The sequence below is a fragment of the Lontra canadensis genome, unplaced genomic scaffold, assembly GCF_010015895.1.
Source record: "Lontra canadensis isolate GAN:19392208 unplaced genomic scaffold, GSC_riverotter_1.0 scaffold18, whole genome shotgun sequence".
NCBI lineage: Eukaryota > Metazoa > Chordata > Mammalia > Carnivora > Mustelidae > Lontra > Lontra canadensis.
Window position 1 is genome coordinate 11511302 of NW_022631012.1, and position 17890 is coordinate 11529191.

At 37.4% G+C, this 17890-nt stretch overlaps 1 protein-coding gene across 10 annotated transcripts in view; it reads right to left on the reverse strand.

The window, feature by feature from the left end:
- CARF (calcium responsive transcription factor) overlaps nt 1-17873 on the reverse strand; it is a 99494-nt gene extending 81621 nt beyond the window's left edge. For 8 of the 10 annotated variants that reach the window (XR_004382961.1, XR_004382960.1, XR_004382962.1 and 5 more), the window contains exons 1-3: nt 17786-17873; nt 13395-13560; nt 888-1005 (exon numbers count right to left, since the gene is read on the reverse strand). Coding sequence is in view for 7 of the 10 variants with exons in the window: in XM_032860049.1 (XP_032715940.1) it covers nt 888-965 (78 nt within the window). In the remaining 3 variants the exon portion in view is untranslated. Of the gene's footprint in view, nt 1-887; nt 1006-5467; nt 5488-13394; nt 13561-17785 lie in introns of those variants that run through there. The other 2 variants (XM_032860044.1, XM_032860045.1) reach the window with 2 other exon arrangements.
- Between the last annotated feature and the right edge of the window lie 17 nt (nt 17874-17890).

Genomic DNA, 17890 nt, shown 5'->3' on the forward strand with positions numbered 1-17890 from the left:
GTTGAATCAATATATTATATACCTGAAACTAATATAATATGTTAATTATCTGGAATTTAAAGTAAAATAAATAGAAAGCTATAATAAAAATGGAAAGATTAATTTTTCAGTTAATTATTCACTTCATTTTTTACAAGAGTTGCCAATTCACACAGACTGATATAGACAGAAAGCTGTTCTAAACTGAAATTGTTGATTTTTATATTTTATTTCAATCGTATTGAAATAAAGTTGTCCATGGGAACACATCCTGAAATCATGCTATATAATTCAAAACACAGATTTTTCTTTATATATAGATTTTGAAGAACATAGAATTTTTATAATAGAGCTTTTAAGTAAAAGCTTTACTTTTGGTGCACCTGGGTGACTCAGTGGGTTAAGCATCTGCCTTCAGCTCAGGTCATAATCTCAGGGTCCTGAGATCAAGCCCCACATCGGGCTCTCTGCTCAGCAGGGAGTCTGCTTTCCTCTCTCTCTGCCAACTTGTGATCTCTGTCAAATTAAAAAAAAAAAAAAAAAGCTTTCCTTTAAGTAAAGCTCTATATTATAAAGTTAAGTGTATGATAGAATTGTGGATAAATTGTAACATTCTTGAATAAAATTAAATATAATACTATTTCTTATACATTAAAAAGTTATTAAATGGGGGCACCTAGGTGGCTCAGTTGGTTAAGCATCTGCCTTTGGATCAGATCATGATCCTAGGATCCTGGGATCAAGCCCTACATAGGGCTCCCTGTTCAGCAGGGAGCCTGCTTCTCTCTCTCCCTCTGCCTGCCACTTTCCGTGCTTGCGTTATCTATCAAATAAATAAATAAAATCTTAAAAAAATATAGTAGTTGTTAAATGGAATGGAAAAAAGCTCCCAAAAGTTAAATTCCTACCTCATATACTTGAGAATCTGTTTTTGATTCTTCAGAATCATTATGGTTCACTCTTAGGGAATCGTTAGATTGTTCCATGCTGGTATATTCAATTCCATTTTCTTCTATTAGTTAATAGCTGAAAAAAATGTAAGTATCTGAGTAAAGCACTTAACATTTTTATGGAATGTTTGTCTTAAACAAATCTCACATTTCTCCTACTGTGTTAACCCATCTATTCAGGTTAAATAATTTCCATTCTATAGATTAAGAAAATTCTATAGGTTAATAAAATAAACATTTTTGTTAAATGATTTGCCAAGGCACCAGAATACATTCAGGCCAAAACAAAGATTACCATTATGTAGTTTCCTCATCTTACCCTTCATTAAACTCATGTATTGGTTAATTAAGATTGTTGTTACGGGACAGTACTTTTTACCCTTTCAAATACTTCGAAAATTCTCATTTTGTAAAGATTTAATGCAAATAAAGGTTCTTAATTTTATGAGTTGAGCACATACTATTGTAGCATTAGGTAATTTTAGAAAAGATGTTTTGGCATAGACAGATTATATACAAACAGATCTTACCATAATGCACATCATACCACTAATACTGGGTTGACAAACTTTGAAAATGAATAAATATGTATTCCAGAAGTCTGAGCCACTTTGGCTTGGTACAGTGGTTAGCTCTAGTGGTGACCTGGCTTTACACACACACCCATACACACACAGACACAGACACACACACACACCGCCCCCTTGGGATATTTGGCAATGTTTGGAAATATTTTTGGTTGTCAAAAATGAGAGAAGAGTGCTACTAGAATCTAATGGAGAGAAGCTAGGGGTACTACTAAATATTTTGGAATGCTCACGGCAGCCTCCAAAACAAAGATATCAATGGTGCTGAGGTTCTGAAACCTTGGCCTGCTAAAATATAATAAATACTAGATTCTGGATTATCTGAAAGTAATGATGCTTTAAATCTCAAAACTGGAGTAAGGTCAAAACAAAGCTGGTGAAGAATAACACTGGAAAATTTATAATATAAAATAAACTTCATAAAATCTTTTTAAGAACCCACACACTTAATTTTATTTTTAATAAAACAGCACAGTCTTCTTAAAAATCCTGAAAGTTTTATTTTTAAATTAACAGGCATTAAATTGAACTTCCTTTTTTGTTTTTGCTATGTAGTTCCGTGGATTTTAACACATGTAACCACATCACACCACAATAAAGTCACCCTATGCTATAATTTAAATTTATACCTTGTACTTAAGACTTAGTTGGTATATATATTTGAACACATGAAAACATTTTTCTTTGATAGCATCCACACATACATTTGTAAAATTAACCATTTCAGAAAATCTACAAGGTGTGCCATTTCATATTTCCAAAATATTATAAATATTTCTATTCAAATATAAATTGTAATAGGTTAAAAATCAGTCTTATTTTTAATATATAACTTTAAAATATCTTAAAGTTGTTTTTCTTTTAAGATTTTAAATTACCGCTTGTATTCTAATTCATTACAAAAATCCCAAAAACCTATAGGTCCCTCTCAGGTTAAGGGCAATTTTATTTTATAATGTTCTGGTTCTGTTCCATTTTGAATTTTTTACATATATAAAACTTAGGAATAATATGTTTTATATATAGTTTAAAAAAATAAAAAGAAAGTTCCACTAATGGCAATATGGTAGATGATATAATATAGAAGGCTCTCTTGCTAGAAAACGAAAAAAAGAAAGTGGGTCTAAAAATACTTTATGACCAGGAGCTGTTACAGGATGTAACAAAAATCAAAGGCCACTCCGTGCTGTCTATGTCCCCTCCCCCACCAAAAAAAAAAAAAAAAGAAAAGAAAAAAGAAAAGCAAAAGCTGTGAGCCAAAACCCAAGTGAAAAGCACAAGCAAAGAGGAAAATTTCTGCAACAGCAGTACTAATACCCAAGTTTTATGGCTGGGAGGTGGGGTGTGGATAAGTAGCTCTTAGGGGAGAGGAAATTAAAATTCCCAAGATAAGACTAGGAACGTGAAAGATCTTGAGACAATAGTTTAGCCCAGCTTCTGGTAAGACCAAGCGGAGCTATTATTTGGAGGAACCCAAACCCAATTAAGGCATTAGTTTCCTTTCATATCAAGATTCAATATAAGCTTATAATTAGAGTGCCAAAAACACAGGAAATAAACCTTCAAAAGAAAGAGTCAGCAAAGTCAGACACCTCCTTAAACTTCAAATATTGGAACCATCTAACAGTGAATATAAAATAACTATTTTAAACTCAAATAAATAAACTGAATGAATAACAGGAATAAGCAAGCAAGAAGACTGAAAAGTTTAATCCGAAAGAGATCCAAACAGAACTTTCAGAAATTAAAAAAAAAAAAAAAGTAAGTCAATGGATTGATTAAATAGAATAAATTTGGAAGAAAGAACTATTAAATTAGAAGCCATATTTTTAAAAATTACCCAGAATTCATCACAGGAAAAACAGAAGATAAAAAACATGAAGAGACTTAAAACTTAAACAAAATAGAGTAAGTATAACATACTTATAATTAGAATCTCAGAAGAATAGAAAAGAAATAGAAAAAACGGCTGACAGACAATACTTGAGGAGAAAGTAGCTAACAATTTTTCAACACTGAATCCACGGATAAAGTACAAAATGTACCAAAATTAATCAAAAGAAATCTATACCCAATGTAGTAGAAGTACAAAAATTCTAAAAAGAAAGGAAAATCTAAAAGTGAAGCAAGAGAGATAAGATCACCCATGGGGTACTGACATTAGATACACAGCAGACTACTCAATAGCAACACTGGCAGAAGTCATGTTAAAAAAAAGAAAATTAATTCTCAGCATATGATTATATAAGCTCAAAACGATTTCTTTCACAAAGCAGGGTGAGAGAAAGATATTTTAAGATTTTAAAAAACTGAGGGGTGCCTGGGTGGCTCAGTCAGTTAAGTGTCTGCCTTCAGTTCAGGTCATGATCCCAGTGGGATCGAGCCCCACATCGGGCTCCCTGCTTAGCAAGGAGCATGCTTCTCTCTCTTCCTCTGCTGCTCTCCCTGCTTGTGCACGCTCTTTCTCTCTCTCAAATAAATAAATAAAATCTTTAAAAAGAAAAGGTTTTTAAAAAAACTGAAAGTTTACAATGAATAGATCCTACATGAAAGAAATTTCTAAAGAATGCAGAGAATAAAAATGGTACCAGAGGGAAATCCTGAGATGCCAGAAAAATGGTAAGCTAGTAAATTAATAACTCTAAGAAAAATCCAAATAAACACTATCTATATAAATAACAATAATGCTATTATAATTTTTATATGTGTGTTTTAATAATAGAAATAAAATACTGAAGAACTAAATAAAATACACATAACTCAGGAGGGGGTGATGACAGATAAACACAGTGTATCAAAACGTATGGGATGAAGGGAAAGCAATGCTCAGAGGGAAATCTAGAGCAAATATGCCTATATTTAAAAAAAAAAAAAAGAAAAAACCTCAAAACAATAACCTGATATTATTCTTCAAAAATAAACAAGAGCCGGTGCGCCTGGGTGGCTCAGTGGGTTAAGCTGCTGCCTTCAGCTCTGGTCATGATCTCAGGGTCCTGGGATCGAGCCCCGCATCGGGCTCTCTGCTCAGCAAGGAGCCTGCTTCCTCCTCTCTCTCTGCCTGCCTCTCTGCCTGCTTGTGATCTCTGTCAAATAAATAAATAAAATCTTTAAAAAATAAATAAATAAATAAATAAATAAACAAACAAGAGCCAACTAAATTGAAATCTAGTAGAAGGAAGAAAATAACATAGATTAGAGATAAGCAAAATCAAGAATAGAAAAGCAAAAGAATTAATCAATCTAAAAGTTGGTTCTTCAAAAAGATTGATAAATTGACAAAACTTTATCTAGACTGACAATAAAAAAAGAAGAGACACGAATAACTAGAATCAGAAATCGAAATGGGACATGACTATAAAATCTTACAGAAACTAAAAAGATCATGAGAAAATACTAAGAACAAACGTACACCTATATTTATTCGCCTATGGTCTTGATCTTGTATATAGAAAATCCTGAAGAATTACCAAAAATACTATCAGAGCTAATAAATTCAACAAAGTTACAGGATATTAGATAAATATGCAAAATTCCATCATATTTCTAAAAAACAAAGAAGTGGGGGGTGCCTGGGTGGCTCAGATGGTTAAGCATCTGCCTTCGGCTCAGGTCATGATCTCCAGGTCCTGGAATCAAGCCCCACACTAGGCTCCCAGTTCAGCAGGAAGTCTGCTTCTCCCTCTTCCTCTGCCTCACCCGTGCTCATGCTCTCTGTCTCAAATGAATAAATAAAATATTAAAAAAAAAAACAACAACTCCATTGTATTTCTATATACTAGCAATGAGCAATCCCAAAATAAAATGAAATTAAGAAAATGATTTATTTGCAAACTTATCAACAAGAATAAAATACTGATGAACAAATTTAAGCAAGAAGTACAAGACTAGTACATTAAAACTATAAAATACTGTTGAATAAAATTAAAGATGTAAATAAATGGAAAGACATACTGTATTCCTGGAATTGGAAAACACGAATATGGTAATACTATCCAAAGCAATGTAGAGATTCAATGCAATCCTTATCAAAATCCCAATGGTCTTTTTTTTAGTTTGGAAAAGGCAAATTTGTATAGAATTACATGGCACCTAAACAGCCAAAACAATCTTGAAAAAGAACAAAGTTGGAGGACTTATTCTTCACAATTTCAAATCTTACTACAAAGCTACAATACTCAAAAGAATGTAGTAATGGCTTGAGGATAGACATGTGGATCAATGGAATAGAACTGAGAGTCCAGGAAAAAACTCAAAACAACTATGGTCAAATAATTTTCAACAAGGGTGCCAAAGGGATCCAGTGAGAAATGAATAGTCTTCTTCAACAACTGGTGCTGGGACAACTCAATATCCAAATACAAAATAATGAAAATGAACCCCCTACCTCATAGTATATAAAAAAGACAAACAAACAAAAAAGCCTAAAATAGATCAATAACCTAAATGTAAGAGTTAAAACCATAAAATTCTTAGAAGAAAATATAAGGATAAATCTTCATGACCTTGGATTTGGCAATGCTTCCATAGCTAGAACACCAAAAAACTGTAGAGTCAAAATTAAAAATAGGTAAACTGGACATTACAAAAATAAAAACTTTTTGGGGTGTCTGGGAGGCTCAGTGCATTAAGCCTCTGCCTTCGGCTCAGGTCATGATCTCAGGGTCCTGGGATTGAGTTCCTCATCAGGCTCTCTGCTCAGCAGGGAGCCCTCCTCTGCCTGCCTCTCTGCCTACTTGTGATCTCTGTCAAATAAATAAATAAAATATTTTAAAAATAAAAATAAAAATAAAAAAATAAAAACTTCTGTGCAAAGGACACCATGACAAGAATGAAAAGACAACCTATAGATGGGAGGAAGTATTTGTAAATTAAATCTCTGATAAGGTCTAGAATATATAATGGGAGCACCTGGGTGGCTCAGTCAGTTAAGTGTCCAACTCTCAATTTCAGCTCAGGTCATGATTTCAGAGTCATGAGACTGAGTCCAGTGTCAGGCTCTGTGCTGGGCATGGAGCCTGCTTGGGATTCTCTCTCACTCTCCCTCTGCCCCACCTTCCATTTCTCCCTCTCTTTAAAAAAAAAAAAAAAAAAAAGGTCAAAGGTCAAAATAGCCAAAAAAACTTGGGGGAAAAAACAACAGAATTGGAATTCTTAAACTTCCTGATTTTGAGACTTGTCATAAAGCTAAAATAATCAAGATAGTTGGTATTAGTGTAAAGACAGACAAATAGATCAATGAACAGAATAGAGAATAGAAATAGAGCCTCACATATATAGTCATGCTTTTTTTTCTTTTAAGACTTAGTTATTTGAGAGAGAGAGAGAGAGAGAGAGAGCAGGGGGAGGGGCAGAGAGAGAGAGAATCTCAAGCAGAAATTAGGTGCTCCTAGTCAAATGCTTTTCGATAAAGGTACCAAGGCAATTAAGAGAAAAAGGACAATCTTTTTGACAAATGGAGCTGAAACAATAGCTATATGCAAAACAGTAAATGACACTTACCTCAAACCATATTAAAAAATCAGCTTGAAACAATCATGGCCAGTAAAACTATAAAACTTCTAGAAGAAATCATAGGGAAAAATCTTTAAGACTCAGGGTTTGGCAAAAATATCTTAAATATGACACAAAAAGCACAAAAATATAAGTCTACAGATTGGACTTCACCAAAATGAAACTTGTTCATTACATTTTGGGAGAAAATATTTGCAAAACATATTCCTTTTTTTTTTTTTTTTTAAGAGTGTATTCATTTGACAGAGAGAGAGAGAGAGAGATGGAGAGAGTACAAGCAGGGGGAGCAACAGAGGGAGAGAGAGAAGCAGGCTCCCCACTGAGCAGGGGACCCGACATGGGGCTTGATCCAGGACTCTGGGATCATGACCTCAGCCAAAGGCAGCCGCCCAACTGTGTGAGCCACCCAGGTGCTCCATGCAATACATAAAGGAATTTATTTATTTATTTAAACACTTTATTTGTCAGAAAGAAGGAGAGAGAGCAAGAGTACACAAGCAGGGGGAGCAGCAGGCAGTGGGAGAAGCAGGCTCCCCACCGAGCAAGGAGCCCAATGCAGGACTCCATCCCAGTACCCTGGGATCACGACCTGAGCTGAAGGCAGACACTCAACTGACTGAGCCACCCAGGCGTCCCTTGATAAAGGAATTTATATCCCAACTCTGTAAAGAACTGTTTCAACTCAATTATAAGACCTAATAAAAAGTGGGCAAAATATTTGAGTAAACACTTTACTAAAGAAAATATACAAACAACTAGAGAAAGGCAAATACCACATGATCTCTCTTACATGTGGAATTAAGAGATACAATCTTCCAGTTACAAAATAAGCAAGTCAGGTGGTGCCTGGACGGCTCAGTCAAGTTAGGCGTCCAGCTCTTGGTTTCAGTCCAGGTCACGGTCTCAGGGTTGTGAGATTGAGGCCCAAGTCAGGTTCTGTGCTGAGTGCAGTCTACTTGAGATTCTCTCTCTCCCTCTTCCTCTGCCCCCTCCCTTGCTCTCTAAAATAATAAATAAATCTTAAAAAAAAAAAAATTCTCTCCCTTTTCCTTCTCCCTGCTTGCTCACTCTCTCAAAAAAATAATATCTCACAAGGATAAAAAGTACAGCACACAGAATCTAGTCAATAGTATTGTAATAACTTTTTTTTTTTAGATTTTATTTATTTATTTATGAGAGAGAGAGAGAGAGAGCACAAGCAGGCAGAGTGGCAGGGAGAGGCAGAGAGAGAAGCAGGCTCTCTGCCGAGTAAGGAGCCCGATGCGGGACTCGATCTCAGGACCCTGGGATCATGACCTGAGCCGAAGGCAGCGGCTTAACCCATTGAGCCACCCAGGCACCCCTGTGTAATAACTTTTTAATGGAGACAGATGGTACCTATACTTATCACAGTAAGCATTTCATAATGTTTATAATCGTCAAATCGCTATGTTGTATACCTGAAACTGCTATTATATGTGAACTTTACTTCAATTTTTAAAAAAGGCTATTAAGCCACAAAAGACAAGGAAAACTTTAAACATATTTTGATAAGTAAAAGAAGTCACTCTGAAAAGCCTGCATACTATATGATTTCAAATACATGACATTCTTGAAAAGGCAAAACTACAGACTCAGTAACAAGATAGTTGCCACAGGTTGAGAAATTTTTATTGTGTTGAAACAATTCTTTATGATACTGTTATGGTGGATACATGACATTTTGACATCGGTTTTGTCAAAACGCATAAAATTATACAACACAAATAGTGAACCTTAATGCAAACTATAGACTTGTTCATGATACTGTATCAATATTGGTTCATTAACTTTAAGAAATATACCACACTAGGGGTACCTGGCTGGCTCAGTCTGTGGGGCATGCAGCTCTTCATCTCAGGACTCTGAGTTCTAGTCCCACGTTGGGCAAAGAGTTTATTAAATAAATAAATATTGAGGAAAAAAAAAAAAAAGAAAGGTACCACACTAATGCAAAATGTTAATAACAGGGAAAACTGTGCTAGCACACAGAGAAAGGAATGTTGTGGGGGCGGGAATATGGAAATCTTTGTATTCCCTGCTTGATCTTTCTTTCTTTCTTTCTTTTTTTTTTTTTTTAAGATTTTATTTATTTGACAGAGATCACAAGTAGGCAGAGAGGCAGGCAGAGAGAGAGGAAGGGAAGCAGGCTTCCTGCTGAGCAGAGAGCCGGATGCGGGACTCGATCCCAGGACCCTGAGATCATGACCCGAGCTGAAGGCAGCGGCTTAACCCACTGAGCCACCCAGGCGCCCCTCTTTCTTTATTTTTTAAGAAGATTTATTTGAGAGAGAGAGAGAGAGAAGTGGGAGGGGCAGGGAGAGGAGAGAGAATTTCAAGCAGACTCCGTGCTGGGTGAAGCCGGAGGCAGAGCTGGATTCCACGACCCAAGACCACGACCCAAGCTGAAACCAAGAGCTGGATGCTTAACCGACTATGCCACCTCAGTGCCCTGCTCAGTTTTTCTGTAAAGCTATTGATTTTTCTGTAAATCTTCCAATGTCCACGGTAGAAAAACAACACTATTCAAAAAGAAAAGTCTTACAGAGTCAACTGAAAATAAAGTACCACTGAGGGATGCATTAAGACTGAAATAACTGGGGGTGCCTGGGTGGCTCAGTGGGTTAAGCCTCTGCCTTTGGCTCCGGTCATGATCTCAGGGTCCTGGGATCGAGCCCTGCATCAGGCTCTCTGCTCAGCAGGGAGCCTGCTCCCCCGATCTCTGCCTGCCTCTCGCCTGCTTGTGATCTCTCTGTCAAATAAATAAATAAAATCTTAAAAAAAGAAAAGAAAAGAAATATTCACCATCTAACCACGGTGACATCAAGATTAAGAAATCTTTTTAAGGGGCACCTGGGTAGACAGTCAGTTAAGCCTCCGATGCTTGGTTTTGGCTCAGGTTGTGTTCTCAGCATCGTGAGATCAAGTCCCATGTCTGGCTCCATGCTCAATCTGGGGTCTGCTTAGGATTCTCTCTCCCTCTGCTCCTCCCTGCCCCCATCACTCTCCCACTTTTTCTTTCTCTAAAATAAGTGAATAAATCTCTAAAAAAAAAAATTTTTTTTTTGAGAGCTGAGTTTTAAATATAAACACTGCTATGACAAAATAGATGAAGATTATAAATTTGTCAAAGCTATATAATATAAAGTTTATTGAATTTTTTTTCAAGATTTTATTTAACATGAGATTCAATAACATTCATTCATTCATTCATTTATTTATTTATGAGACACAGTGAGAGAGGGAACACAAGCAAGAGGAGTGGGAGAGTGAGAAGCAGGCTTCCCACAGAGCAGGGAGCCAAATGCTGGGCTCGATCCCAGAACCCCGGGATCATGACCTGAGCCAAAGGCAGAAGCCCAGCGACTAAGCCACCCAGGGGCCCCGAATGGTTCTTTTTTTAAGAGTATTTTTATTGGGGCGCCTGGGTGGTTCAGTTGGTTAAGCAACTGCCTTCGGCTCAGGTCAGGATCCCGGGGTCCTGGAATCGAGGCCTGCATCCGACTCCTTACTCGGCAGGGAGTCTGCTTCTCCCTCTCCCTCTACCTGCTACTCCTCCTGCTTGTGTTCTGTGAAATAAATAAATAAATAATTTTTTAAAAAGTTTGTTTTTATTTATTTGACAGAGAGAGAGCACAAGCAGGTGGAGCAGCAGGCAGAGCGAGAGAGAAAAGCAGGCTCCCAAATGAGAAGCCTGATGTGGGGCTCGATCCCAGGATTCTGGGATCATGACCTGAGCCCAAGGCAGGTGCTTAACTGACTAAGCCACCCAGGCACCACTGAATGTTTATTATACTTAACAATTACTAGCTAGAATTATTAATAACGACTCTATATTCTGTGATGTAGAACCTATTACCACCCTTTTACTGAAAAGGAAATTGAGGCTCACTGCTTAAGGTTATGGGGTTATCAATTAATGGGCACGATGGTAAAGCACTATGCTAAAAAGTTTTTTTGTTGTTGTTTAAGATTTATTTGTTTGTTTGAGAGAGACTGCGAGCAGGGGTAAGGGCAGAGGGAGAGAAGCAGACTACCCACTGATCATGGAGCATGGCACAGGCTGGATCTCACGACCCCAGGATCATGATGTAAGCTGAAATCAAGAGTTGGGAGGTTTAACCAACTGAGCCACCCAGGCACCCCTAAAAGTATTTCATATAAGTCATTTTATATAATCCTTTCAACAACCCTGTGATTCAGTTACTTGCTCCAATTTACATGTAAAGACATAAGATTCAGGCAATTAAGTAACTTTCCCAAGATTATAAATACACTAAGTGGCTGACCAAGGCACATGTACTGATCCCAAATCCTACTCGTTGCTATTACAACAGGAACTCTATCAAAGTCACAGAAAAAAATTCCCTTCTTCCTTCATTAGTTATAGCTTTAAATCTTTTTTTTTTTTTGATAGGTTAATAAATTACAGATGCTAAAAGAAATTCTTTGTTCCTTTTTCGTTCTCCACGTTTCTTGGTTGAAATTCAATTAAAGGCAGTCCCTAAAGCACCAAAGCCCTCCTGCAAACAATATAAACACCTCTGATCCCTTGAAAAAGCTAGAGTTCGAACCTTGCACACACTGTAATCACTGAGAAAACATCCTGCAAACAGATTCAAAAGCAGAGCTTGAGAAGAAGAAAAAAGTACAAATAGCTTAGGGGAAAGAATTCTAAAGACTTACTTCCAGTTTTCTAATAGCTGCCCTGATCCCATTATAAATTATCCCTACTGGCCTAAATTTTTTTCATTTTATTTACTTTCTCTTACCCAAGCTGAAATTTTCACTGGAGATAATAAGCCCTTTTTATTTAATTTAATTAATTTGTTTATTTGACAGAGAGATACAGTGAGAGAGGGAACACAAGTGGGGGTAATGGGAGAGGGAGAAGCAGACTCCCACTGGGCAAGGAGCTTGATGTGGGGCTCGATCCCAGGACCTCGGATCATGACCTGGGCAGGAAGCAGATGTTTAATGACTGAGCCACCCAGGCACCTCAACATTTTCTCTTAAAACTGAAAACACTCTGGACATAGTATCAGTCATTAACAAATTTGTGTAAATTTATATATTAAATTTATACAGCTTTCTTCATTTAAGAAGAGTTCATGGGGTGCCTGGGTGGCTCAGTGGGTTAAAGCCTCTGCCTTCGGCTCAGGTCATGATCTCAGGGTCCTGGGATCAAGCCATGCATCCATCCGACTCTCTGCTCAGCAGGAAGCCTACTTCCCCCCTCTCTGCCTACTTGTGATCTCTGTCAAATAAATAAATAAAATCTTAAAAAAAAAGAAGAAGAAGAAGAAGAAAAGTTCAGAATAGCTACCCTGGAAAGTTTAATCTGGAGGTGAGAAAGCAAGTACACCTGAAGCTCAGAACATTTAAAAGGGCTTCAGCAGAGGCCTGAGCTGTGCTACAATGAAGAAGACTGGATGAACGCCCCAGGGAATTATACCAGGAAAGGTGGTGAAGACGTTAACAGAAGAACACCGCCAAACATAAACCACCTACTTCAGGATTTTACCCAGACTGGGATTTTGCCACTCAAAGAGAATTTCTTTTTCCGCTGTCTTTTGGAACTCAAAACTCAAAATTTTCCTTTCAGTATATACGTCTATACTACAGGTTAAAGAAATTTTATATGGTTAAACTGGGAAAATACTACTTAAAAGTAGTTTCTATACGGAAAAATGGGTTTTGGTATCTATTAACTAATCCATTGTTGAATTGGAAGTTGAAAGTACATTCCTATGCTACAGACATCCTTTTCAAAATCGTATTTTTTTTGAATGAAGGGAAAAGTATTACTCCTTCCTCCCTTAATTCCCCCATCAATTTGCATGCTTTTCAATCCTGACAAATGCAGGGTGACTTAAAATATCCAATATTCCCATCTAACCTCAATGTCAGTATATGCTAGTAAGTATTAACCTTTTTTTTTTAAGATTTTATTTATTTATTTGTCAGAGAAAGAGAGAGACTGAGAGAGAGAGAGAGAGAGAGAAAGCACAAGCAGGGGGAGTGGCAGGCAGAGGGAGAAGTAGGCTCCCCACTGAGCGAGGAGCCCCAACGTGGAACTTGATCCCAGGACCTGAGCCAAAGGCAGACGCTTAACCTACTGAGCCAGCCAGGCATCCCCCTAATGTTCAATTAACTATATCAAAGTGACATTTTAAAGAACAAAGATATTAAGTAGCTAGGTATAAAATGCCTTCTTTTAACTGGTAAACACAAACAGAACAAAGTACCTATATCCAAAGTATAATTTGATTTTTCATTAATATATAATAGGTAATAGTTGACTTTTATAGAGCTGTTCCTTTCAATTAGTTAAAAATAAAAATATTACCTTCAGGTAGTAGCTCAAGTTTAAATTCAGACCTCAAACATTTTACTATTCCCAGAAATGCCCTCTCTTGTCCACTCAAGTTCTTCCTTTGAGGGGCACTAAATCATGACAGTTGTGGCTTCATTTGTGTGAGAGCTATAATTATGTCTTCACAGCAGCATTTCTTCTGTAATGAGAAAAGTATTCAATATATATTTTCTTTTCCTAGACATAAAGAAAACTACTCGATTTTATGTAGATTTTATTATATAACAAATAAAATTATTATTTTATTATTATTATTATAATTATTATTATATAATAAATAAAATTATATACCATCCTAAAACAGAACTGCGCTGGTGGTATAGTGGTGAGCATAGCTGCCTTCCTAGTACAGCTGAACCATCAAGTGACTCAGCTGAAGAAAACTAAAGATTAGGACTGACTTTACAGATAACTCCATGTGTCCAGAGTATGTGACTTAACCTCTCTGTGTCAGTTTCCTTACCTAAAATTAGGCATGCGGACTATAGTTTTGTTTCAAGTCACATTCTGTAACTACTACTCAAAGACCTCCCCAGTAAATTGCATTTCTCTCATGAAATATTTACTAACAGGGCATTTTTTGGAACCAAAGAAGCTTGAGGCTAAATATCACCTTCCCTAAATAATACCCTGTAAAACATCCTGGAATTGGTTTGACGAGGTTAGTTCTTAAGCAAATAGTACTGGGATTACATAAAGAAAACAGAAAGAAGAAAGTATTACATGTATAGGCAGTTAATAATTGGAGTTCAGAACACACACTAAAGCATTACATTTTGCTGTCAAATTGCTTTCTAGAATATTTCACATCACATTAAAAAAGTGGACTTTACCTCATATCAAAAACAAAAATTAGGAAGAAACTGTTTCAAGAGAAGTTTCATGTTTTATAGGGAAAAGGGGCTTTTTATTGTTTATACATATTGAATGTATGGCAGAAAGGAAAAGACTGGCTATTTGGGCTTTCCTTTTCTTTTCAGGTCACTCCCATCTCTGTGGACCATATTTGGGCCATTGCTGTTTTGCTTTTGTTCAGCAGCAAATTTTATTTGTTCAATACTTTAGAGGTGTTCTCTCTTAACAACTGATTATTTTGTTGAGTTTCCTTTAGTCTTGTGTGTGGTAAAATGTATTTCTGCTAAAGTCAATTACCTGAGAATAAATACCCAAACAGGGTAACTGAAAGATGAAGCTGCTTTCAGTTTTAGAGACTCTCCTAATTCTAAGTCCCTTTTAGTGTCCTAAGATTTAAAGGATCTTGAAATATATTAAATATCAATGCCAGATCTTTTAACTTATTAATATTAAAAATGTTGCTCAAAAGTACATTAGAAAATAAAATTTCTCTCATCTTTTAGGGTACATAAATGACACAAAGTTCCTTTTATGATGTATACAAAATTACTATCAGTAGTGTCAAAAATAAATCAAGACTCCTAGTTCACAAATATTTGATAGGACATCTATCTATTTTTTTAAAGATGGGTTTGGAAAGTTTTAGTGTGTTAAGTCAACATCAAAATTTTAAATATATGCAAATATATATAAACAATAACTTATTTTAAATTTTCACTGAAAAAAAATTTAAGGCCAGTGTTCACAATGTCTCTTTAATCTTAAGGTTTGCCCTCTCTATTAACTTCCCTATAATCTTGGTTTCTATTCATTTTTTACCCTGTAAATACACACCTCTTTTCACCTCTGGTCTTTGAGAGCTCTACAGATTATTTCACTTAATCCTCACATCCCCTGAGTTGGATCTTACCTCTATAGATAAGAAGACCAAAGCTGTCAAGTAACTTGCCTAAGATCACAAAGAGCACTAAGGCTCAGATTCAAAACTAAGTTGGAAAAAAACCAAAAACAAAACAAATAGAACTCTGAAGCCCATGCATAGTCTTCAGATCATACCATACCATGCCATTACATGCAGAAAAAAAGAAACCTATAATAGAGACACAAGTCTTCCAAGCTGTGATTTTCCAGATAACAATGTGTCTTCACGAAGACCATAGTAAATGAATCATGTAGGAAATCATCAAGAACAAAAAGCCTGAAGTTAATGTTCCAAGAAAAACACTCAAAAGTACTACCCTAAGTACTGCATGGAGGAACACCAAATACGACAGGAGTCACTACTGAAAAAAAAAACACCAAAGCCATCATACTGGGTGTTCAGTTGCTCTGAACACTTATAATTTTCCTTAACTAAAGGAAGGTCTCAAATGAAAACCGTACTTTGGTGAATTCAACATTTCTGCTTTGCAAATTGAAGGTTTATCTTACGAAGTACATATCTAGGTTTTGTATTTTACTGGTCATACTACTCCATTCAAATTAAGATCAACCTATGGTGACTATCGGGTATTGTACTTTCTTATTTTGGTAAATGTCAAATTGTTGACCACTAAAATTTATTAAACTTTTTAAATTTGTTATTTTTAAGATTTTAAGTAATCTTAAATGTTGGGCTCGAATTTACAACCCGGAGATCAAGGGTTGCATGTTCCACTGACTGAGCCAGCCAGGAACCCCTCTACCTATATATTTTTCAAAGATATTTTAACCAGTAATATTTTATCAATAGTAAAAAAATTATCTGAAAAAGAACCTAATTATTTGAAGATTATTTCGGGTTCTATGAATGTTAATTCAGGCAATTTTACTGCTGTATCTCAAAAATCACTTATAATTAGGGGCGCCTGGGTGGCTCAGTGGGTTAAGCCTCTACCTTTGGCTCAGGTTATGATCTCAGGGTCCTGGGATGGAGCCCCACATGGGCTGTCTGCTCAGCAGGGAGCCTGCCTCCCCCTCTCTCTCTGCCTGCCTCTCTGCCTACTTGTGATCTCTCTGTGTCAAATAAATATATAAAATCTTTAAAAAAAAACACAATTAAAGGAGAATGTTTAAAACTGTCAAATTTCTACCCACCTCTACCAAATTCAGAAAATACGGATTAAATAGCAAGACTTCAGTTAAGAAAGTGTTTCAAGTTTCAGGTGGTCTAACTTACCTAAGGTATACAATTCTCACCATCACAATGAATCACATGGTTAAATGACCATAGGTTGTTTGCAACCCCAGTTCCTCCTTTCCTAGGACTTTAGTACAGAGGTGTTCTTTTTCTCTAGAGAAATTCCTCTAACCATGAGGCCATTTTCCCTTATTTGTTCAGGCTGGCAAAGCTTCTAGCCAAACTGACATCTAAATGAAAATGATGGGGATAAATTTAACATTTACTATGTGGCAATTAATTCTCACAGTGACCCAAGTGTGGCACAGGGCGGTTAATAAGTAGCTGAGGCATTCAGGTTGGAGAGCCCGCATTCTAGAAAGGTGAGTGAACTGAAAATATCCTCCTTTCATTACCATTGCTTTCCAGTAAAATATTATTTTTCCGCTTGCAAATGTTTAAATATTTTCTCACAGGCTATGGTTGATTTCAACACCAGGTGCCTACTTAATTGCAGCGCCTCTTTAAACAAAGCAAAGTAAAACTTAAGTTGTTTTCGCCTGCACACATACCGCTCTGCCCACAAATTCTGCAATCCAGTTTTGCCTGATTCTAAACTGCTGTCTCTTGAAGTCCCCCTCTTGCAGTTTTGGCGAAAGACTTAAAAAAGTAACTTTGAATTCTAGATAGCATCTCTCCCTCCATCCTCCCACAGCGAAACAACTAAATTCAATTAGAGTAACTCTCCGGACAATTTAGTTAGGCATAGGCCTTTAGGTAACTTCAAAACCGAGGGGGAAAAAAAAAAAAAGGTCAAACAGCGTAGGAGAATGTGGGGGAGGACGCCTTTCCCCTCCTAATCAGAAGATATAAAAGGGCTCCTAAGGAGGGGGGAAAAAAAAAAAAAGGCAAAACACAAAACCAATAAAGCGGGGCTCTTGGCTGTGCGAAGGACCACACACCAGGCGCTCCCGCCCAAGGGGTCTGGGTCCTTCTCCGCGGCGATGGCGTGTCCTGGGGCTCAGCAACCCTTTTACAGACACTTAATCTCCACCTTCTCCAGCGTGCCTTCCCGAGGCCCCCCGGCGCAGTCCCGGGAGGGGGTTAGCGGGCCTCATCGTGTGAGGCCCCGAGGAGGCCCCGAGGTGGAGCACTGAAGTCACCACCCGGGCCCGACTACCGCAGGAGCCAGCGTAGCTCAGGGAGCAGGCTGGTCAGGAGGTGACGGGAGGAAGAGGCAGGAGGAAAGAAATGGGGGTTGGGAGGTAGCGTCCCGTTCGTGGGCGCGGACAACTCGGCCAAACCCCCGACTCCCCCAGTCCCGCCACTTCCGAGAGCCCTACAGGGCGAGGAGGGAAGTCCACGAGGTGCCGGAGCGGAGGGGAGAAAATTCAAAACGAGTCTACTCAACCTCGTCTTGGCTCCGAGGCCCTGCCATGGAGACCAGCACAATGCGCAGGCGCATCCCTCTGAGAGCGCGCAGAGCAGTCCTGGGAGACTCGACCACTATCGGCCA